Below are 23775 nucleotides of genomic sequence, written 5' to 3'. Positions count from 1 at the left end.
TACTACAGTTATTCTATATCCAAATTGGTACTTGAGAAAACACAGAACCTTCTTTGAGCACAGAACCACTGTGATCACAAAGATTCAACATAGTCTGTGCAGTTTTCTTATTAAAAAAAATAAATATCTAGGCATAGAAGAAAGAATGAAAAGGAAAGATCCAACTAACACTTAATGTTCAGCTTAAACAGAACGTTATATGTATTTTCACAGGTACATAAGTGAATTTTCATAGGTATATAAGTAGCTTATTAAGTTAGTTGAATGAAATGACCTCTGATTAATTTGGAAAATGGATAATGCACTTTCAAAAAGTAGTTTATTTCATTTATAATGTGGATGGCAATCAATATACTGCTTGAGTAGCACACAAATCAGACACATTTTGAGATTAATTTCAAAACTTTTATAAGTAGGATTCCAAATATTTTACTGCATTCCTAAAGGTTTTCCAGAAATAATTATTTTTGCCAACATGATAAAAATAAAAACAGTCATAAAAGTTGAAATGACAGTTGGAGGAATATTTCTTATGTGTAAAGTATTGCTTGGTGCAGTTCTAAAATAAATATACCATCTAATGCAACAACAGGACAACACTTAGTTTTTTATTCAAATCTGATCAAATTCAGCCCAAATCTGAGTTGACAGTTATGACATTCATTAGTATTTCTAAATGGTTTATCTGAACACTTACCATTTCTGGTAAGAATAATGGAGAGGTATTCATTGTAGAAGGAGCTGACATAAAGCAGCAAGCTTGGTGTCCGTGTTGTTCGGAAGGCAAATGTAATTGCTTCCTGGTTCAGTGTCATGTCAGCATAGAAAGAAGAAGCATGAGAACTGGAATTTTTAGCTAAGGTGTAGTATTCTTGAAAATTGTACGTCACAGAACTGCCAGTCCCAAAATAGGCAGAGATCTCTGAAACAAAAAGTAATTCAGTTTTTAAATATCAAACAGGACTAACGCTCTTCTTTCTTCTTTCTGCCACAGAACAAAATAAAATGTATTCTTAACTATTGTGATAGATGTGAAAAAGACATATCAAAGGAACTAGTTAGAGAAAAATTAGACCCAAAAGCCCTTTTAGGCATGTGTCTTAAGTATCACTTGCATGAAGAAGTGGTTCTTTTTGTCTCGTTTTAAACAGCTTTCTGCTTTTTCCCTATTAATCTATGTCTTCAAGCCCAACATGTCCTTTTTTGTGTGTATACTACTCCTACAGAGACATGGGTATAGCAGTTTGAATCCCAGCATATCGATTAGACTTGGCCACACCTGAAACATATATGTGGGAAAAGAAACTGGTCAGGTGGGTGAAAGAAAAGGATTATACGAACTGGATTATGTTATTCTTATGTTGAATCACTCAGAGAGGGCTTCTGTATCTCTGTGATACAGTAATTTCTGCTACAAGTAGAACTGCTTTAAACTGTCCTGTTTTCACACACAAACTCCACACTTCCGAAAAAATTCTAGAAATTTCTGTATTCTGGTCCAGTGTCTTTGACAGACGGTGACTGAATGTTATTACCATAGATGATCTCACACTTTGACTAACAGAAGCCACTCTGCCTGTGAAGACTCCATAAACATGGAGTGTGACCATTAGTCTCTTTTCTTGTTTGCAGGGAAAAGGAAAGTATCATTCCTCACTCGGTGGCATTAGCTCCACAGCAATAGGTATAGAAGGACTTCACAGGAGTACTTTATTCTTGAGGTGGCAGTGGTGGCAGGAAAGATGTGTTCATTAATTCAAAGGAACATGGAGTTACGGCATTTAAGCCACCGATAACTTTGCAGAATTATTTAATATAGGAGGAAACAAGTCATTTTTAGCAGACCAGAATTATATGCAACCAAAAGTTCTAGATAAACTTTTGTTCTTAAAATTCAAACTTGATGACGTGTGATGGTCTATTGGTATGACACCATCACCAAAGAACTCCTTTTAAATGGCTGAAAACATGGGCTCAGACCTGTTTCTGCTGATCTCATTTTCTTGCAGTAGAAAGAAGTGTAAAGTTCTTCTGTTTCTTTGTTTCCCAAATTTAGTCTTGATTTTGAGATTAAGACTTGAAAGACTGAAATCTAAATGCTTATTCATAAAGTTATAGTTCCTACATTTAATATAATATAAAAGAATCAAAGGAATTACATAACACTGAAAAAAGGATGCTGATCCTCTCAGGTATGTGATTCCTGCTTTAAATAATACATAATGAACATATCCCTGTAAGACAGTGTTTAGCAAAACTTACACTTATTGAACACATTCAGCTGAATGTTTCTTTAAATTAAGTAAAAAATAAATATTTTGCAAGCATTTAGACTTATGTTTAAAGGGATGTAAAGATATTGTCCTGGACTGTATGGTCCTGTTTTCCATAATCAATAAAGCTAAAAGACATGCTTGCCTTTCTTACAGAATGGCCCACCATAGGCAGAGAAAGTGCAGTCACAGGAGAATCCACTGTATTTCTCTCTACATTTTCCACCATTCTGGCACAGGTTACCATAGCTGCTACAATGTCCAGGACATCCTGATTCAACTCCTGGTGTTATCTTTGCTCTCTCTTCAAGGTCAAGGGCCATTCCATTCAACTGTAATGAACGAATGCATCCCAAAAATCCTTTCTGCCTGGATGCTGTCCCACCTGAAATAAATTCATATAAGCTTTTAAAAATTTTAAAGAATTGATATGTAAAAACCTTTTTATGTTTTACAGGCCCTGAACAATCTACCATGAATTTCCAAGCTATAAGCCTATACATGTGAAAATAACATGTGAAAATATTTAGACATAGCTTTAAAAGTATATCTGATGTCTTTTATTGTGACTAATTACAGGAAACCCTTGAAGTTTTTAACTAAGGAAAAGTTTTTTGCACCATAGGATACCAAGCAACTATGCATACTACTTTTAATTCACAAAGCATAACATGAGACGAGACGAGACGAGACGAGACGAGACGAGACGAGAAAAGAAGAGAAGAGAAGAGAGAAGAGAGAAGAGAAGAGAAGAGAAGAGAAGAGAAGAGAAGAGAAGAGAAGAGAAGAGAAGAGAAGAGAAGAGAGAAGAGAAGAGAAGAGAAGAGAAGAGAAGAGAAGAAAAGAGAAGAGAAGGGAAGAGAAGAGAAGAGATAAAAAAAAGGGAAAAAAAAGGAAAAAAAGGGGGGGAAAAGGGAAAAAAACCCAAGAAAAAATGAAGAAAAAATAAGAGAAGAAAAAGGGGAAAAAGAAAAAAGTGGACTTAAGAGTGATAAGCTGTACAGTTTTACTCTTTCAGTATCTTACTGACTGATAAACTGATCTGTGTGTCTGTCTGTCTGTCAGTCACATGGTATGGATCATGATACCCTACAGCTGGTGTCCGGGCTTAACATATTTTGTCTCATACTGGAATCTGTGCCCATTCTTTAGTAAAAGGAAAACTCATCCCCCCTCACTACAGAGGAATACCTATCAGTATATACCTCACTATCAAACATATGTGATAAAGATACAGGGCAATCCTAAGACTAACAACAATTGTTGCTTCATCTGTTTTCACTTGTGTTTATTTTTGGCATCCTTCCTGACAGCTAGCATTTTATTCATCCTGATTGCTTAACAAGGTGTGCAATCTACATATCATCTCTCCTGTCTTTTGCTGCACAACATACTCTGATATTTGTCATCTCTTGTCTTTTAAAAAGTAGAAGTGGAAAATACTCCACAAGATGTAAGATTGCTAACTATAATTATCATGTGTTTCCATTTAACTTTTGGGGAAATATTTCCATGTGATCATGCATTTTGATCCTTTTCTATTTCATAGTTTGTAAAATCATTGGTGTTTCATGGAAAATCTTGACATAGCTGTTGTTATTTAAAGATATAATGGCACAAAACCACCTAACAACATGAAGATTTTATGTTATCTCTGCTAAAATGAGCAGTTTTAGACTTTAGTTCTTCTGAATTCTTTGGAAAACCAGATTTTATACAACTAAAAAGTAAAGAAAGAGGGGGGTTAGGCTGAAGGAGTCACAGTCCCAGTAGGGTGGTAACTGACTGATGGGTAACTATGGCAGGTACTAGGTAGGTGAACGAGATGACATTTGAGTAAGGAGAGCCTCTGCTAACATCACTCTTAGGACACTGTATGTTTAATTTTTCTCTAGATCCTTGCACTGGCCTGAGCAGGCACTTCTGAGTCTGTACCAGTGGACTGTTAGTGGAAAGAGTCAAACAGTAAGTCTCATTATTCCCTCCACTGAAGAAAATTGTATTTCATTGAAGAGAAGAAATTATCTTATTATTAGTTGGAGTTATAAAAATTTGTATTATCCAAAACACGGGTTTTAAGTCAAACACAAAATAACCTAGACACCATATTGATCCACATGACAGTATTGCAACCGCAGAAACATTACCAAAAAAAATAAAAATCTTACTGCAGTAACAGCAACCCTCACAAATTATATTCAGAAAATGCATAACAGAAATGATTCATAGGAATCACTATCATTTGCCATGTCACACTTTAAAAACACTGTTTTACCTGAACAAAAATAACAAAAATACCATTTTTATTAATTCTGCTCCAAACTATTTCAAAATAATTGTACAAACTCATCAGGGATTTCAAGGTACACAGTATAATAGTGAATGTTATTTCCATTTACTCCCAGGATCTTCAAGAATTTTCAGAGAAAGGAAAAGAAACCTACAACACCAGAAGCAAAACAACAGACTCACTCTCCTAATACAATTATTCACCTGAACATTATCTGAAGAAAACAAGATAGACAGCTTGCTTCTCAATAGGTCAAAGCAGTTTTTAAATTGTCAGCTCCATACAGAAGATGTATGTATATGAATTTACTAGAATTTATCAATTATTTGACAGAAAAAAAATACTCTATTCAATGGCCGATTACTACATAAATAATTGCTAGAAATTGAAAATGTCAATACAAGTTAGTACAGTATTTATTTTGTAGAAGGCTTAGAATTACAGATCAATAAAATTGTCCAAATAAAAATTGTTTAGACTTGACATTACCATAAACACCTGAGAATTAGACCATTTCTTAGTCTTGCTTCACAGATCAAACCTTGCAAATTCAAACTGTTTCTATAAGAGCAGTTACATAGTAAGTCAAGTCAGAGGACAGCAACATAATTTATTGCAGCATAGTAAACAGGAATCTCCCAGCCCTTCTGTTTTGTTCTAGTCCATTACTGTGAACATAAACTAATTTAAGACTTTCTCTAGCTCTACAATAGCTAATATCTTGGATGTCTTCTCAGTTATAAAATCCTTCTCCATGCTTTTAATCAAAATATAAAATTTTTCACTGTTTGGTCTAGTCTCCACCTTCTACCTTTGATACCTTTTAAGGCACAGGTCAGAATTACAATCCCAACATACAAGGGTTCCCTTGTCCATTTAATTTTTTCCTAAGGATCCACAGTTTCCCTAGCTACAGTTTCAGAACATCATTCCCCTTAAATGCACTCCTTCCCAACACACAGCAAACAAAATATATATTCATATAGTATGATGTGTCTCACAGCCGATCTAGACAAAGTTCTGTTTAAAAGTAGAGCAGGCATTACATGATCTTATACTGTATACCATACATATACACCAGAAACTTATAAGTTCATAATATGGCGCTATTACAGTAGGAACACTACCATGTACATAACACAAAACTCTACATAGCTATATAATAGCTAAGTAAACATTAATTAGTTTTTTGTTATTCTATTTCTGCTTTTCCAGTGTTTTATCCAAATACATTAATGTCATATTTTCTAAAGTACAAAGGCAGAAACATGCAGGTAAACTTCTTCCTTTGAAGCTTTCACAGTTTAGACAGAACTAACCATAGATCTGAATTTCTCCTGGTTGTGTGAAATCAAAGAATAGTCCCTTGCTCCTGTTTCCAATACTAAGTAAACACAGTCTGATTATTTCATTAAATGTGTTAGCAAAGGGCAGAATAGATCACAGATTCACAGAATTGCAGAATGGTTTAGGTTGGAAGAGACCTTTAAAAAATCACCTCTAGCCCAACCCCCCCTGCCATGGGCAGGGGCACCTTTCATTAGATCAGGTTACTCAAAGCCCTGTCCATCCTGACCTTCAACACTTCCAGTGTTGGGACACTCACAACTCTTCTGGGCAACCTGAGAAGTTGTGGAAGAAGAGAAACAACAAAATTTCCTTGAAATTACAGCAGTTACACATCTTCCTTCAGCAGATGACATCCTCTCAAAAAATTACACAAATGGTGGTCCTTTACTTGTTCTTCAAACAAACCTCAAAAGAAAATTTTAGTTGAATCTTGTCCAACAGTTAACCATAGGAATAAGGCACTGAATTTGTAATCTCAAAATAGAGCTACATAGCCATGGATTTTTATACAAAGAGTCTCATCTCATCCTACAAACTACTTTCAAAAGATCCAGCTGCCATTATTTTTTGCTTCACCCACCCACCCACACCCACACCCTTTTCTTATTTTCATGATGATAACTAGGAAAAATTATGTTAAATGAGTGGAGTGCTTACCCACAAAAAGCTGGCTGTTGAGCTGCAAGCGAATATGCCCATCAAGTGGAGCACCATGAGACCTTCGAGGAAGCTGATCTACTTGTAAGGATGCCTCTTTGATGTTTCGTTCAGCCTTTACATAGTGCCACTGGTTGTCATTTAAGGAAGTGAGTGATTGCACTCTAACTTCACTAGGTCCATTTCCAACATCAAATGAAAAAATTACTTCAGATGGAGCTATAAAGAGGACAGTAATAAAAGATATTTAAATTATTTCACCATTATTTGGGTCAAAAAATCATTAAGTGGCAAAACAAGTTACTTTAAGGCCTAGACTACTATTTCATGGGATAAGAATAAGACATTGTTTTAGGGGAATTTTACTTCAGGATACCTGTCCTCAAAGTTCATTATTCCTACTCACTGACAGTGAGAACAAAGATTTGTCCACAGCATGGAAATCAAATTGTCTGTGGGCCCCTGGAGAGAACAGTAGTCAGGAAACAGTGAAATGTGCCAGCTTCATTATTTTTCAGTTTGGATAAAAGGCATTTTTGCTTATATGCTAATTGATTACCATTGTTACTGTATTTAATTAATCACCACTATAATAAAATCAAAATCTTCTACTGTCTCTTTGCTTTTGTTATTTTTCACATGATTTCTGCAAATATTAGAGGGAAAATTTTGATGTAGTTTATAAAACTATGTATGCAGTGAATTAAAAATTGAGTAATTCCTAGGCAGCTTTCACTTACATGTCTTTATAGTTTGCTTAGAAAATCATAACTGAATCTTTGTAAGTCAAAAAAATAAGATGAAGAATATGCCAGACATTGAAGATTTGAAATTTATGAATATTCTTTCTGAAACTATTTCTTTCTCATATTCAAGAAAAATTGTATGTGAAAATAAATAATCCCTAAACAAGGGGTTACAATCATTTTGAATTATTAAGGATTTGTTTAAAGGACTAGAGGCCTGAGAAGATTCCATGAATCTAAAAGAACATTTCCCATTTATGTCACTGGACTTTGAGAGAAAAACAAAGCAATTAGTAGTTGAGGGAAATATATCAGCTTCAAATAACATTTTCAAGGATGAATTTACAAATTAAAAAATATAATTTAATTAAATATTTTTATTTTCTTTTCACTTTCTAAAGATACAATAGACTTTTTATATCATTTAGATCCACTTTGGCCAACCTTTAGACTGAGTAATGCCACATGCTTGCAATCCCTTAAGCGCTAGATCTGGTTGCAATAAAGTATTTTTCTAGAACAGATGAACCTGGGAGACAAAAGTAAAATGAAAAATATACAAAGCATTTTGCTTCCCAAATAAAATAAGGCATAATGTGCAGTCAATTGTTAAACAGAAAACCTTTTGTAATAAATTATATCTTCTGTTTAAAAGTAATCAGTATTTTATACAGTAATATGAAATAACTAATGTTTAAAACCGGTTCCTCAGTAAAATGAATTTCAGGATAGATTTGTCTCATTTGGACAAAGTTGAGAGCTCAGTTCCCCCTTACTGAGGGGTAAAATAAAAATAAAAATAAAAAAATAAAAAAATAAAAATAAAAAAAACAAACCCCAAAACAACCACACAGTAGGAGAACAAAACCAACAGAAACTCCACGTGATTGGGCAAGAGAATTTCTGCTGAATGTTACCTGCTGTAAGGAGGTGTTTGTAATCCTCTGGACACTGTTGAAGTGAAGCCTGAAAACACAAATTCTGCTTTGAACTCACTGAATGTGCCTATTAAATAGCATATCAGAATGACAGATCTGATAAATATTACTACTGTTTAGATTTTAAAGGCAAGAAAAAACATAATTTTGAAATAACCACTGAAATAGCGAACTATGTTAGTATCACTAAAAAAGTAATACATTCTTGAAAAGAGGGAGCCAGTCCCAGAAGTTCCAGAGATGAAAGTCCTGATAGCAAGGATGACTTTATGGTCATCTTTTGCAAGTGTCTGAAGACTGACTAGAATATGTAAGAAAAAGTGAAAAATATAGTCAGTTAACATTCTGTAATATTTGAAATAATTCTGCTAAAACCAACTACCGTGGTTTACAAATTTGGAAGAAATTTGGCATTTATAAGCACAGTGGTCAAACCACCTAAAGAAGGCCATAGTATGTGAAGAGATGCTAACTGAGTTCTAAAATTTGTCCTCTTGTAACAAAGGACTGAGACAAAGAACATTTCCATCATTCCTGGGCACCAGGGGAGGGTATGTTCAGGAGTTACCTTCTGGTGCAAAAAACCTTTGTGGGCCTTACCTACCTTGGTGTTACTCAGAGATTTTCCAAACACTGCAGGGACTCTTGTGGCCCTAGTGCATTCAAACATAGGCAGAGCGCAGCTATAGATTGGCAAAGTGGAGCAGAAAATGTAGTTGATGGTAATCATGGAAAGTGGTCAGTGGCTAAGTGTGGCTAAAATGACTGACGGATAGCACAGTCAGTCATCAAGAACCATTCAGAATATCAAGGCTGAGCGTCACATGCAGAAGCAGAAAGTGATTACCAAGTAATATGCTACAGAATACAAAATGCGAGCACTTTCCATAAAGGAAACAATTTAATTCCACTCATCACTCATCCTGGACAGTAAATTGCAAATTTGGGCAGACAAAGCCCAACAGCAGCTGTATACTGACTTTTCAGAACTATTTTGAAAGCAACTGCAGAAGACTTTCCAAATAAACCATAGTGTTTTCAACCATACTTTAAATTTCTGTTTAACTTGTTGTTTTTAAATAGGAACCATCCTTCAGTAAACACTCAGTATAAAGTAGTTACACAGTCTTTTGGCTAAAGGATGTAACCTGCAAGTTACGTGTAAATACAAGTATTTAATAGAGTGTACCATTCACAGTTGAAGCAGCCTTGCTGTTTTCAGCGTCTACTTCTATAGAAGATTACAGGAACTCAGAGAAAAATTCAAAGACCTAAGTATTTTATAATTCTGTCAGGGGGAAAAAAACCACAAACCAGAACAAAACCTACTAGCCAGTATCTTCTTCAAGACAATAAACTTTTCCTGTGTTTGTAAAATGGTTAGGTTGCACATCTCCATTTTTACTATCTTCTTCACACCTTCTATTAAGATTCCTGATCTGACACTTTTTCTTGTCAAACTTAAACTTACAGGTCTAAAGATCATTATGTCATAAATAAAAGAATTAGATATAAAACTTGAGAACAACCAACAAAATGCTAAGAAAAGTCATTGTGTTTACAAGTATGGAATGCCAAATATTAGTGATGTAATGAGTTTTAAATAATTTCTAACACTTCCTCGTCTTAAACACAGACACCTGACATCTTCATTATTGTTATTTTTTATTATGCAAATCAAATATATTGATTTATGTGGAGCTATGAATAGAATATCAAGTGTAGGCTGGTGATTCGCATTTACATTTATTATAAAAGAGTACATGATAATGAGATCTAAATGATCTAAAAGAAATGTTCAAGTTGATAAAATATTTTTGTTTGTTTTCTTTTTTTTTTTTTTCTTTTTACGTTTTTGTTGGGGGTTTTTTTGTGTGTGAGAAATATACTTTTGATGGAAATGTATATTGCTCATTTCTGACTGATATTACCTTCAGTGCAAACACACAATTCTGGCTCCACTACAAACAATGCTACCTCTGATGTAAAGAAAAGGATAAGTTTGTCTATCCAATGAATCAAGATGTTTCTGGAAGTCAAGAAACATCTCTGCAATACTGAGATAAACCTTGTTTTTAAAACGCTGAAAATACAGTCCAATTCAGCCTTTCACTTTCTGTCATGCCTGACTAGTCACAAATCATATAAAAACCATAAACATACAGTAGTTTGGATGATTATGAATTAATGGGACAAGTGACACGAGTTTGTCTGAATATTAATATTCTAAAGAAAGAGTTATGGTCTTCTGCCAACTGTCTGAATAAATTTAGTTATCAATCAGAAGTATTCCTTTAATGCTTCCATGATTTAACTGTTTATTTTGAAAATGAAAAATCATTTATCACGCAAGAACATCATCATTGCTTCAGGCATTCTCCACTGAAGTGCTGTCCCCGTGTATTTTCTGTATTGGATGACACTAAGGTTATAACGCTACTGTATTTTCACCTGTTCACACAGCTTTAACAGAAGGCAGTTCATGTTCTTGGTAACCATGGTAAAACCTCTGTTGAAAACAGGATATCTTTCAAATACAGCACTACAGTTTGAGATAATGCAAACCAAATTGATTAAGCGTTACACGATATTCTATAATTAAATTGCCTGCAGAAGAGCACAGTAGGTGTTTTCCTGTTTGTTTCAATAATCTAAGACATTAACATTGGCAAAAAAACCCCAAGGAAGCAGAATATTTTACTTTTTAATAAAGATGCATTACTGTTTCTAGAGTAATCGTTTGCATTGTATGATATATATATACACACATACATATATATATTTATTTGTAGTCTTCAGTGGAAAATACTACAATGGATTTGTAAAAACTTGAAGAACTCTCTAATCCCAAGGTACAAAGAGTTCTAAAGAACTCTCAAAGGCACCTGTCAAGTATAAGACGTTTTAATTGATATACCATTTAAAATTAAACCAAAAGTTTTTTGAAACGGTACTTCATCCTGTTAAATTTTCTCTTTTAATAAAGACCAGTATAAAACCAAAACAATGAGTCAACCAAGATAAAGCTTCCATTCTACATTAGTCATCTTACTGAATTTAATGAGACATTTAATTTTCTCTTGTTCAACAAAAGCTGTAAAAGTCTAAAGATGTGGGTATGTAAGAGAAAAATAATTATGAGAAAGTGTGACTAAGCCAGGATACTGTGCCACATGAGGTCTGAGTCACACGTTGTGTCTGAGTGAATTTCCCAACAGCCAGATGTAATGCCTGGCCTTCAAATTTGGAGGGAGAGAATATGGTGACAAGGATACAGCGAACAAGACAAGGAGGAACAGCCTAAGCAGCCAGGGGCTGATTGCTGTGCTTTTGGACGAAGAACCCTGTGGGGCAGAAACTATCTTTGAATGGATATTTGTATACTCTCAGCGCCGGGATTTTTTTGGGAATGATAAAGTTCTGATAGCAGTAGTAACAGTCGTAAAGCTAGAGAACAGCTCTAAAATATTTCCCCTTTAACCTAATTCTAATTTAGTCCAACTAAAATATAATAATAATAATAATAAATAATAATAATAATAATAAATAATAATAATAATAATAACAACAACAACAACCATCAGTCATGTTACTTACAGTATAACTCTATCCTTATGAAGTCCTGAATTCCCAGGTTTTCTAAAAACACTCCTGAGGAAGCAGTAGTTTTAAAGAAAAATGAGAAATCTGCACTGAGCTCTCCATGGAAGGTGGGGAAATGCAGGTAGGACGTCTCTGTGTTGAAGGATGCTGAATTCCAAAATGTTCCTGGTTGTCAATGAAAGATTAAATGATAGGTATGATGTTATCTAATATTGCCAGTACAAGTTTTATAACCAATTAAACAAAGGAAAGTGCCCAGGTGTAGGAAGGAGTTTCAATATTCAGAATCTAACTTCCACAGAAGCTTCCTGCTCAGTCTATAACACAAAAGTGGGAGTTCTAGAAGAAACAGAAAAATTATTCAGCAAGACTAGTTAAGTTAACCAAAAACCGATTAATGGGACATAAAATGAGCTAAACAGTCAAGTTATCCTGATGTATCTTTTCATGAAGTAAAGAAACACAGCAACTTTGAATGAAATACTATACCTACATTAGCTAGCATAAACTATAACTATGATAGTTAAGTCTATTTCTTACCGAACAAGGAAAATAGTTTTGTTATTGTTGTAGTCCAGTGAAGTTTTACTAGATGTCACAAAGACAGTAAGATGCAGCTCTTGGTAATTATGGTGGAAGGAATTCAAAACAAAACAAAACATTTTATGAAGGTATCTTCTACTTCAGTTGACTGCAGTTTAGGAATTCATCTCCATTCTTAATTACATGATAAATTCAATGTAAGGGAGTTTTACTCAAACAAGGTTATGATAACAAACACAGATATTTTGCTGGTTTGATTTTTCTTTAAGCTGGCATTTAATCATGATTTGTTACACTTTGATCCTAATTGTTGAAAGGTTTATGTAAAAATTCTAATAAAACTTCTAATAAGACTATTATCTGCATTTATGGTGTTCAGCTAGAAGTACCTTGTTATTATTGCTGAATTCTTACAGATCTATCTGTATTTCTTCCTTAAGCTATATTGCTTTCTAAATCAAATGAGGCATTCAATACCTTTCTGTCTAATTGAACATGGCCATTGCACATTCTCTTGATAATGCTGTGATCTGGGTCTAAACACTATGTAAAACTATGATTTTTGCTCCAGGCACTCTCTGTTTTTAGGGAGGGAGTAAAGACAGGAAAAAGAAATTTTTAAAAATTCTCTCTAATCTGCAAAATTAAACTCTGTGGTACAGCACACACAGAGGACTGCTCCACAGCCCAGTGAAATAAAATCCAAGTCTATTCCTCCTGACTTTTTAGCAGAGTTTTAATCATGGTTCACATCCTGCACCTGGAAAAACAACATGGCAGAATATTAATACGTATTCTGACAACTGCTTGCTGTGACACTCACCACTTGGGAGTACTGCCAGCCATCACAATTTAGATCAGCCATCATGACAACTTTTACATGGTAAGGCAGAGCTGTGAACAGTTTGCTCAGGCTGGGAGAGGAAAGCATAGCTTTGCACCTCACTCTCTCATGCTGCCTGATGGGCTCCTTATAGTTATTATCCTGTGCAAAGTGCTGTCAGCTGAAGGCAGTGGTCTTACATATTGGGTTCGATATTAAGTCCATGTTCCTCAACTCTTTCAGGTCATGGCTCCCACAGAGCAAACTTCACCACAGTTATGACTCAAGTATATAACAGCTATTTAAAAAACAATGGGCTGGCTGGTACTAGTAATTCAAACACAATAGGAAGTTTAATACCAGTAATTTATACAAAATTGGTAAAACATTGCTAGTAATTAGAAAAGAGACAATTGTGGCAATAACAGTCCAGTAAAGTAATGACACAATTAGCTTCAATGAAGCATTTGAATGATCTTTGTAAATCAGAATGGAGTCCTTCGGGGAGTGCAGGGATTCTTCTTCCTCTCTTGATTTCCTTTATTCTCTTATCTAGCTGTACTTTTCCTTAGCTCTGAAAATCGTGTGATTTATGAATCCTAAGCTACTTTATTGATAAAGTGGGTTAAATATAGATCTAGCAGAAGTATATTACAAAGTATTTTATGCTGTTATAAATCAGAGTGGGAAAATAATTTCCTCACTTTACATTATCTGGCTCATAGTCCACTATTTAGTGTTCTGGAACTGCCAAACACCATGTAGTTAGGAAGTCAATAATATTTAGCATTTCATCTGAGTATTAAGACTGCAGTCTTCCTGTGAGTAAAAAAAGAAGACCATGTTTCTTATAAATAAAAAAGCAGCATATTTATATTGCAAAAAAATACTTTAGGTTTTGGCATATATGAACTAGTCTTGCCAACATGAAATTGTAAATTGAAAAAGGGACAAATGAGAACAAGACAGATACATTAGCCATTCTAATGATGCAAAGATAATAAAAGCGACTGTAGAAACAATTTGCAATTGCAAATTGTAGCACTCTTCAACTTTTTAATCAAAACTGAAATCTATTTTTTATTTGTATCCATTCTTCTTCATATCTCTAAGTGTTTCATCATTCATTCTTTCAGTGTGGAACTCCAGCAGGGGTAGTGAATGCTGAGGCAGAGAAAATAAAGATCTTATGTTGCTGAAAAATATTTATTGTCTAGTCTTCCCTCTCCCCCCAAAAAACCAAATTTCTAATTGACATGACACATAAAATACTACCCACCTTTCATGGACTGATATAGTTAAGGCACACTGCTGTTAATTTGATGGTGATAGTTGTGTTTTCAAAACAGCTGTGAATATGACATGCAATGTGCCTTCCATCTTTTCTATATGCTCCCTCTTCCAGGAATTTTGTTAAACACTTAAATGGTACTGATAGAGCATCCAGCAGAGAGTGCTCTTGGCTGTAAAAGCCAGTTTCTGGTCTCTGTTATACCGACAGGATCTTTGAATTTCACTGGAATGCCACTGTGATCAGATTATAAAAGCACAGTAGTAGTAATGTAGAAAGTTAATACTGTAGAAAGTGTGCTTATTGTAAATTGTAGAGCCTATTAACCTGTCTGATCTATACTACTGGGTTATCTGATCTTAGTTAATGATGTTACAAGTAGATGATCAGGATTTTACCTGGTGTCTTCGGCCTGCTCCTCTCTATCTGGCCTCTTAAACTGATCTTTAAGTTATATGATCATCTACTATTTGTATCCTAATGGTTTTGAATGTTGTTTTGTTTTGTTTGGGTTTGGTATTGTTTTATTTGGGGGGTAGGGGTGGGGGTGGTGTCACTTTGCTTTATTCCTGTACAAAACCAAACAGAAAAATCATCACTACCTACTACATGTTCTAGTTACATACTTATTCCCATATTTGCCCAGTATTTCTGTCACTTTTGCCACATACAAAAATTTCCTTTCATCCAGCACAGCAAAGAGGAGGCCAAAATTACTGAGAAGTGTGCCAATTGCTTCTTCTAAAGCTGTCTTCTGTGTTAGGAAATCTGACCAGCTGGCAATTGTTTGCCTCTGAGAATTTGTGGAATTCAGCTGCCCCCTCTGTATCCCTCCTTCCAGCTCTGCTACATTGCATCTTATAAGATTCATGGATTAAAAGGCCAAAAGGGAAAAATTATCTAGTTTGACCTCTCATATCACAGAATCATAGAAACACAGAATGCTTGGGGTTGGAAGGGACCTCTGAGGATCATTTAGTCCAACCTCCCTGCTAAAGCAGGTTCTCCTAGAGCAGCTTGCTTGCATAGGTTCATGTCCAGGTAGGTTTTTAACATCTCCAGAGAAGGAGATTGCACAACCTCTCTGGGCAGGCTGCTCCAGTGCTCTGTGACCCTCAAAGTAAACAAGTTCTTCCTTATATTTAGGTAGAACTGCCTATGTTGCAGTTTGTGCCCAATGCCCCTTGTCCTGTTGTTGGGCACTGCTGAAAAGAGTCTGGCCCCAGCTTCTTAGCACTTACCCTTAAGACACTTACATGCGCTGATAGGATCCACTCTCAGCCTTTGCCAAGCTAAACAGGTCCAACCCTCTCAGCCTTTCCTCATAAAGGAGATGCTTCAGTCCCCTCATCATCTTCATAGCCCTCTGCTGGACCCTCTCCAGTAGTTCCCCCTCTCTCCTGAACTGGGGAGCCCAGCACTGGACACAGCACTCCAGATGCAGCCTTACCAGGGCAGAGTAAAGGGGAAGGAAAACCTCCCTGCACCTGCTGGCCACGCTCCTCCTAATACATTCCAGGGTCCCGTTAGCCTTCTTGGCCACCAGGGAACACTGCTGGTTCATGGTCCACTTGCTGTCCATCAGAACTCCCAGGTCCTTCTCTGCAGAGCTGCCTTCCAGCAAATCAGCCCCAGCTTGTGTTAGTGCATGGGGTTGTTCTTCCCTAGGTGCAGGGCCCTGCACCTGCCTTTGTTGACTTCATTACATTTCTTTATGCACAACTCTCCAGCCTGTCCAGGTCTTACTGAACGGTGGTGCAGCCTCCTGGGGTATCAGCTGCTCCTCCTGGTTTTCTATCATCAAGAAACTTGCTGAGGGTACACTCTGCCCCTCTGTCCAGGTCACTGATGAATAAGTTGAACAAGACTGGACCTAATGCTGACCCCTGGGGAGCACCACTAGCTACAGTCCTACAGCTAAACTCTACACCACTGATTGCGATCCTGTGAGCTCTGCCATCCAGCCAATTCAGAGTCCACTCATCTCACCCACGCTGCCTGAGCTTACCTATGAGGATGATATGGGTGTGTCAAAAGCCTTGCTGAAGTCAAGGTAGACAAGATCCTGTGCTGGTTTCAGCTGGGATAGATTTTGTTTTCTTCTGAGTAGCTGGTGCAGTGCTGTGTTTTGGATTTGGTGTAAAAAAATGCTGACGGCACATGGATGGTTTTAGCTATTGCTGGGTAGTGTTTACAATAAGTCAAGGGTTTTTCAGTTTCTCAGGCCCTGCCAGTGAGAGGGCTGGAGGGGCAAAAGAATCTGGGAGGGAACACAGCCAACTCAGCTGACCTAAACTAGCCAAAAAGATACTCCATACTGTATGACATCATGTTGATTTATAAACTGAAGGAAGAAAAAAGAAGGGGGAGATGCTCATACTGGTGGCATTTGTCTTCCCAAGTAACCTTTACGCATGATGGAGCTCTGCTTTTCTGGAGATGACTGAACACCTGCCTGTCAATGGGAAGTGGTGAATTAATTCCTTGTTTTATTTTGTTTGTATGTGCAGCTTTTGCTTTACCTATTAAACTGTCTTAGTCTCAGGCTGTAAGTTTTCTCACTTTTGCTTTTCCAGTTCTCTTCCCCACCCTGATGCAGGGGGAGTAAACAAGCGACTGTGTGGGGCTGAGTTGCCAGCCAGGGTTTTTAGTCATAAGGCTACCTGAAATTGTCTGTAGAAGGCCTCATTGACTTCCTGATCAGGCCACACATAGGTCACACACAGGTCCACAACAATGGCACCCATGTTGGTCTGGCCCTCATAAGCTCCTGAGTTGTTCTGCAGCCACCCCTTGGGAGAGCTTAGTGCACCACTTGCTCCCTCACATAAAGAACAACTTCACCACCTTTCCTTGTTGGCCCCTATTTCCTATAAAGTACATGGCCATCCATGACAGCATTCCAGTCATGCCAGCTATCCCACCATGTCTCTGTAATAGCAATGAGGTCATGGACCTGCAACTGCAGACAGATCTCTAATTCTTCCTCTTTATTCCCCGTGCTGTGTGCGTTGGTGTGCGGGCATTTCAGAGAGGTGATGGAGCACACAGCTTTCCCAGGAAGGGTGCAAGAAGATCCAACACTGCCAGAAGCACCCTGCGGGTGGTTGGCCTTCCGGTACCCATCTTGGGAAGCAGCTAAGGAACAGGTATCACTGCTCTGGTTGGCCTGGCTTATTCCCCAGTTGGATGCGATGGTGTGAGCATTGCCACTTTAGACCCCTCCTCCTGAGTCCCTCAGTTTAAAGCCTGCCTCACCAAGCTGGCCAGTCTGCTGCCAGACTCCCTTGCCTCTTCTAGGCAGATGGATCCCTTTCCTCCCTAACATGCTGTAGTCAAAGAATGTCCCATTATCATAGAAGCCAAAACCTTCACAATGGCACCAGCCATAAAACCAAACTTGATTTGCATTATATGTCTATTTCTGGTTGGACCCTTTCCTCTTGCTGGAACAAAATAGTAGAAAAAATAACTATCAGAAATTTTCACTTCCACCCCCAGGGCTTTATAGCCTTCCTTGATTCTGCCCAGGTTCTGGCTTGCGGTGTCATTCTTGTGCACATGAAAGTAGCAGCAGATGGGTGCTTAGCTCGCAGAAGGCAGTGTTACCTCACGTGACTTCCTGACAGGCCAGCAGCTGGGCACCTCAGTACCTCCTAACAGACTATCACCCAGCACAAGCACCTGTCATTTCTTTTTATGGTACCCAGTGTGCCGCTAGTGCAGTTTTTTCTTGCCAGCCTTGCTTGTGTGTGTCTAGAGCTGTTAAAGCTTCATATGTTTCTGGTTGTGACTTAAGGGTGGAGACTTAAGAGGAGTTCTGCTTTTGTGGGTCACTGGGGCCCAAGATTCCTCATTTGCTGTGGTGTCCATTACAGAAGCATGAATTTGAAACCACCTATCTATTTCCATCTCACACCCTCTAATACCATGCAGCTGTTTAACTGTTTCCTGCAGCTTGACCACCTGACACAACAGATCATCAACCTGCACACACCTTAAGGAGGTACTTGCTTTTTCTCCAGGAGAAGGGTTGGGGCATTCATTGCAACCTACCATATGTACTGAAGTCTCCTGCCTTACTGTTTCCCTCTGGCTTGAAGCATCAGACATCACAGGGGCCTTTCTCAGTGGAAACACTGGTTTTAACTCTGAGGCAAGTACCCACCATTATGGCAGAGACCTAGAGTGCTTCCCTGGGTTGTGGATTACAAGCAGAATGTAGGACCCTTGCTGTGAGTCCAACTACACAAACTGACATGACATGGCGTGGCTGACACACCTTCCTGGCAGTACCCCTGCTGGCAGTGCTCCCCAGTGCTGTTTAAATGTGCCACATTTGCTCCTGTCCGTGCCCAAGCTGCATCTCTCTCGCTCGCTAGAGCTGCTGGCTCCATGCGGGGTTCTCAGCTCTTGCGTGGGTTTCTCTGGCTCTGGGAATCCCCCTGTCTGCCTTGATCTAGTGCTCAGCCACAGAACTTTCTGTTGCTGCAGCTGTGAGCCTCACCAAGTGAGGCACGGGCTAAATAAATTATATAAATATTTAGGTATTTTGTATATATACTACATATATAATATTATACATACTATATATAAATATATATAAATATATGCCACAAACTATATAAATTGCCTGAATCAATTCTTGTTTGACAAAGAGTATTTATTCTAGGAACAGTATTTAATCAATTTAATTAAAAATTGTCCATTTTTGGAAAATTCACGAATGTTTTTATTGTCAGCTTTAATATTTAAATATATGCGTGCACACACACTCAGCCCATTGGCCTAGCTTCAAATGCCAGCCACTGGCTTGTTTCCTCATTTTCTCTCATGCTTTCAAGAACATTATTTAAAAATTCTAACCCTATGAAACTCATTTTAAGTTGAACATATCACCTCAGATTTTGCCTGTCAAGCAAGGAGACTGAGCTTAAGATTCTTCTCCTAAAAAATTAATCTCAAGTTCTTTTATGCAATCCTTTAACCGTACATCCTTTTTAGGTAGTGTTAAAATGTAACCACAGACTTGTATTAAATGTCTTGATTATGCAGGAAGTAATAAAGACAGTCAAAATAATGTTGGTTAGTTCAAGGTTACAACAAATATATATCAGTATTGTGAAGCTAAATAAGAGGAAAAAGTGAACACTCACATATTTATGTACCATCAGACATGCCCTAATTTCTCATGCTACTGCAGGTAGGTGAAGCAGAATTTTTAGCTAAATTTAGAAATTTACTGTGCTGCTTTAATGAGGGTATTGCTTATGATCAGTTAATATATTTGGTCTCTAAAATTATTACATCCCAAACTCACCCTAGATCATTTTGGGAGTTTTTTATTTGTCTGTATGTTTTTTTGTTTTGTTTAAATGTCAAACTGGAAACACATTCAATGGATTATCTGCTCACATTTACCTGCTTGAACTGTCATTCTGTAATTGAATTTATGTTTCCTTTTTTTTACTATTATTATTATTTTTATTTAAGCAAGTATGTGACACTCCACCAAATATCTTACTATGATACAAGTGTCTGACTTCACCTGTATGGCCTTTACCATTACAGAGGTCCATCGAAAGTTTGGCCAAATTTACTTTATATTAACTCATTCTGAATAAATATATTGCCTTTACATTCCTTTGCACTATCCTTATATTATGTTTTATTCAGTTAAGATCTATATGATCAATTTTACTTTGGGGCCAAGAATTAGTCTGATGCTGACAGATTATAATTATCCATTTATTACACATAAATTTAGCATAGTAAATTTTTTTCAGTGTTCTGGGTGTATTTATATGTCCTAATACTATCTGGAATTTCAGACTAATATATCAGAGTATTTCCAGTCAGTTCTTACAAGGAAAACAACAACAACTTTGAATGCTGTGTTTTTTTAAAAGTAACCATACTGTCTGTCTTTATTAGAATTTGATCAACATCTGGCTTTTTCTTGAATAATGGCAAAAAAACCAGAGATATATATTTTTTTTAATGAAAAACATAGTATTTACATCTATTAATGGCCCAAAGGTTTCTTTTGTACTCATGTTTCACAATTTTTCCTGTTACTCTACTCTGTTGATATAGGCTAATTTGAATATTAACTTTCATTATATTCATATATTTTTTTCAATCTGATACCATCAGTACTGACATACAATTTATTAGATGTATTGTACAGCAGAAAAAGGAATATAGAAATTAATCAGTAATATATTTCAATATTGACAGAAACTCATGAGTGGTACTTATATATACAGATCTGAGTGTCACCAGATCCTATGACATAATTTCCCTAAATGATCATATTCCTTTAGAACATCATTACTAATTTCATTGCATGTTGGTGTCTTAGAAATATATAGAGACAACTCTAACATAAATGCTGAGAAACATTATTAATATCTGAATGGAATTTTATACATAAAAATAACTATTCTGCTATTGTTTTTCATATTATTTTCCTTATATTAAGTTACTCTTTTTTTTCTTTGTTCTAAAAAATATGGTTTGGTTTTCTACAAGTAACACACTTCACTGAAGAGAGTCAATCCATAAAACCTAACATAAAGAAAACAAGTACAGTAATGCAATGTTAAATGAAAGACTGAAAATAAAAAAAAAAGTGCAATGAAGAACAGACAACTTCTGCTGGACTGCATTTAGATTATTATATGTGACTTCTTAGAAGTACCTAATGAAGTAACTCGAACTTGGAAACTATTTCAAGGGAGTGCATGGTTTATGACAATTCAATTAAATTAACTAGTCTATTTTGCTGTAGGCATAAAAAATTATTTTTATCTCCAAGTAGATATCCTACAAGGAATAGATTATTGATGCAATAAGAATTTGTGATTTTCTGGTTTTTAATTGTTTAACAAAGTACTAAGTGTATTACAAATAAAGTAAACCTTCTCCTCCATATTTCTATAAGGTATTCAAGTCAGTTATTGTGAAGAACTTATGTGTGTCAGAAAAAACAAAGAACAAGTTTAACAAAAGGTTAACCCCTATGAAGTAGTATTATATAATTTAGTTTTAGAGAATGACATAAGCAGAAATAAGCAATGTCTCCACAGAGTACTCAAATCACACTTGTGAATCCAAGAAATCTATCTTTCCTTCTTTGACAGCACTTTTGAGAAATGGGTATTTGCTACTAGATCTTTTTTCTGTTCTGCACCTATCCAAAGGTGCAGAAGAAAATAAATGTTATTAAAAATGCATGTAATTAGGCCTTCATGGGTGGCTGCAAATTCAGATTAAAAAAAAAAAATCTTGATAACATTCTGCTTCCTTCCTGCAGCTTCAAAGTGCTACTTACATGTTATTGATATCTTATGACAGAGTTTAGACTTCATTAGTTTTGTCTAGTGTGATATTTAATGTGTAGAACTCAGATATATGGAAAGTTTTCATTACAAAAAACACTGCTGATACATAAAGACCTTTGCAAAAATATCTAGTAAGACATACACTCAGTTTCAGTATGATGATTAAAATAATAGAATAGAATGTTGATTGTAATGTATATAATTATGTTGTATATGAGCAAATATATTAATATGATTTAATACAATACAAAATATATATACCTATGACATGTCCTATATTAAATATTATTATTCTATAAAATCCAAGTAATAAATTTGTGTGATAATGCTATATTATAGTTATTATATAAAACACATGATACAAAACATATGGTAAATAATATATAACATATTATATGATACTTCATGTCTATATATGTTATATTGTCATACAACTACTATTTTACTTAACATCTTGCACTTCGTTTTTATGTCAAAATTCTATGATTTTACATTAATTTTTCTTTCAGAAATTCTATATTGCTTTATCAAATCTTAGTCCCTACCTCTTTAAAAGCATGCTGTCTCTTAATTATCTTGGTCTTTATGATATAAACACCTCATAAAAATTGCATTATTACTGCTTTTATTAAACAATTAAAGTGAATGTTCCTTTTCAATGTGTTTGCTGTATTATTACCATTAACTATTATATTCTGAAAGGTCTTTTCATTGAGATTATTTCAGTGCCAAATTGCTTACTTCTGAAGACAAATTCTACAACATGGTCTGATATTACAAAAATTTCCTCTGACATTCAGATGACTTCTTGTGCTTGTCCTCATGATATTTTAGACTTCTCTATTTCAGCTTGTCTAGAAATACTGTGATCATTTAGCATCAGTGTGAAATTTTGCAGCAATTCAATCACTCAAACTAAGCAAATATCAAATAAAGGCAGGGAGGTCAATGGGTGTCAGAACTGTCTGTATGTTTTAATGATTCACCCAGGGAAGCTAGCTGGCTTCTGTGTTTTAAGATTTGTGATAATTGGGGTCAGGTTATGTAATTAATAGTAGCTGGGAACTTGGTGAGTAGTGAAATTGAAATTCTCCCCACTTGTTAGTACTACACAAGCTGTAAATATTTCTGTTTCATCGTTGTCATTGTCTCTCATTTCATTGTCCCTGGCTATACTGAAAGCTATACTGAAAGCCTTCTGTACCATAGGCTCTATAAGCATAGCCAGTCAATTAAGAAAAGCTGTTACCCGCCTCTGCTCAACACTTGTTAGACCCCATCTACATACTGCCTCCAATTTTAGGCCCTCCAGTACAAACGAAAAAATTGATGAAAAGAAGCATGTATGGGGAGGACACCAGGATGTTCTGGTCTGGAGAAGTTTTCCTGCCCTTCAGGCTGAGGGACCAGGGCTGGTTTAGCCTGGAGGAGGAACAGCTTTGTCAGGGACCTCACAGCATCCCCCAATACCTAAGGCAAAATCATCAAGAAGACAGAGCCAGGCTCTTTGCATTGTTGTGTGAATATCAAGGACAATGGGTATAAGTAAACAACAGAATTTCAGACTTGATTGAAGTGAAAAAGAAATCTTCAAAGTCAGCCAAGCAGTGGAGCAGGCTGCCCAGAGAACTAGTGTGGGCGCCACACTTTGGGGGTTCAATCTCCAATTTGACAAAGCCCTGAAAGACCTGGTCTAAGCTCATGCCCGATCCTGCTGTAAACCAGACACCTCCTTAAGGTCCTCTTCAACCTAAATTATACCATAATCCCATATATGATATGGGATTATGATTTAAACCTCATGTTTTAATGATCCTTTAATAAGTAGCTTAAGTCATCAGCTCACAACCAAATTCCAGACAAGTGAAAAGGAAGCACCCAAAGGTTTGTTGGATGTTGGGTGGTTTCTTTTCAT

The 23775-nt window shown here is 36.2% G+C and overlaps 1 protein-coding gene across 1 annotated transcript in view; it reads right to left on the bottom strand.

Annotated features, from left to right (window-relative positions):
• CNTNAP4 (contactin associated protein family member 4) overlaps positions 1 to 23775 on the bottom strand; it is a 261392-nt gene that overhangs the window by 20505 nt on the left and 217112 nt on the right. Inside the window, exons 16-19 of the mRNA XM_055791657.1 lie at positions 11852 to 12022; positions 6571 to 6789; positions 2419 to 2658; positions 698 to 922 (exon numbers count right to left, since the gene is read on the bottom strand). Coding sequence (XP_055647632.1) covers positions 698 to 922; positions 2419 to 2658; positions 6571 to 6789; positions 11852 to 12022 — 855 coding nt within the window. The remainder of the gene's footprint in view (positions 1 to 697; positions 923 to 2418; positions 2659 to 6570; positions 6790 to 11851; positions 12023 to 23775) is intronic.

The sequence above is a fragment of the Falco peregrinus genome, chromosome Z (genome assembly GCF_023634155.1).
Source record: "Falco peregrinus isolate bFalPer1 chromosome Z, bFalPer1.pri, whole genome shotgun sequence".
In the NCBI taxonomy this organism is placed as follows: Eukaryota; Metazoa; Chordata; class Aves; order Falconiformes; family Falconidae; genus Falco; species Falco peregrinus.
This window is presented reverse-complemented; position numbering and strand designations above follow the sequence as displayed.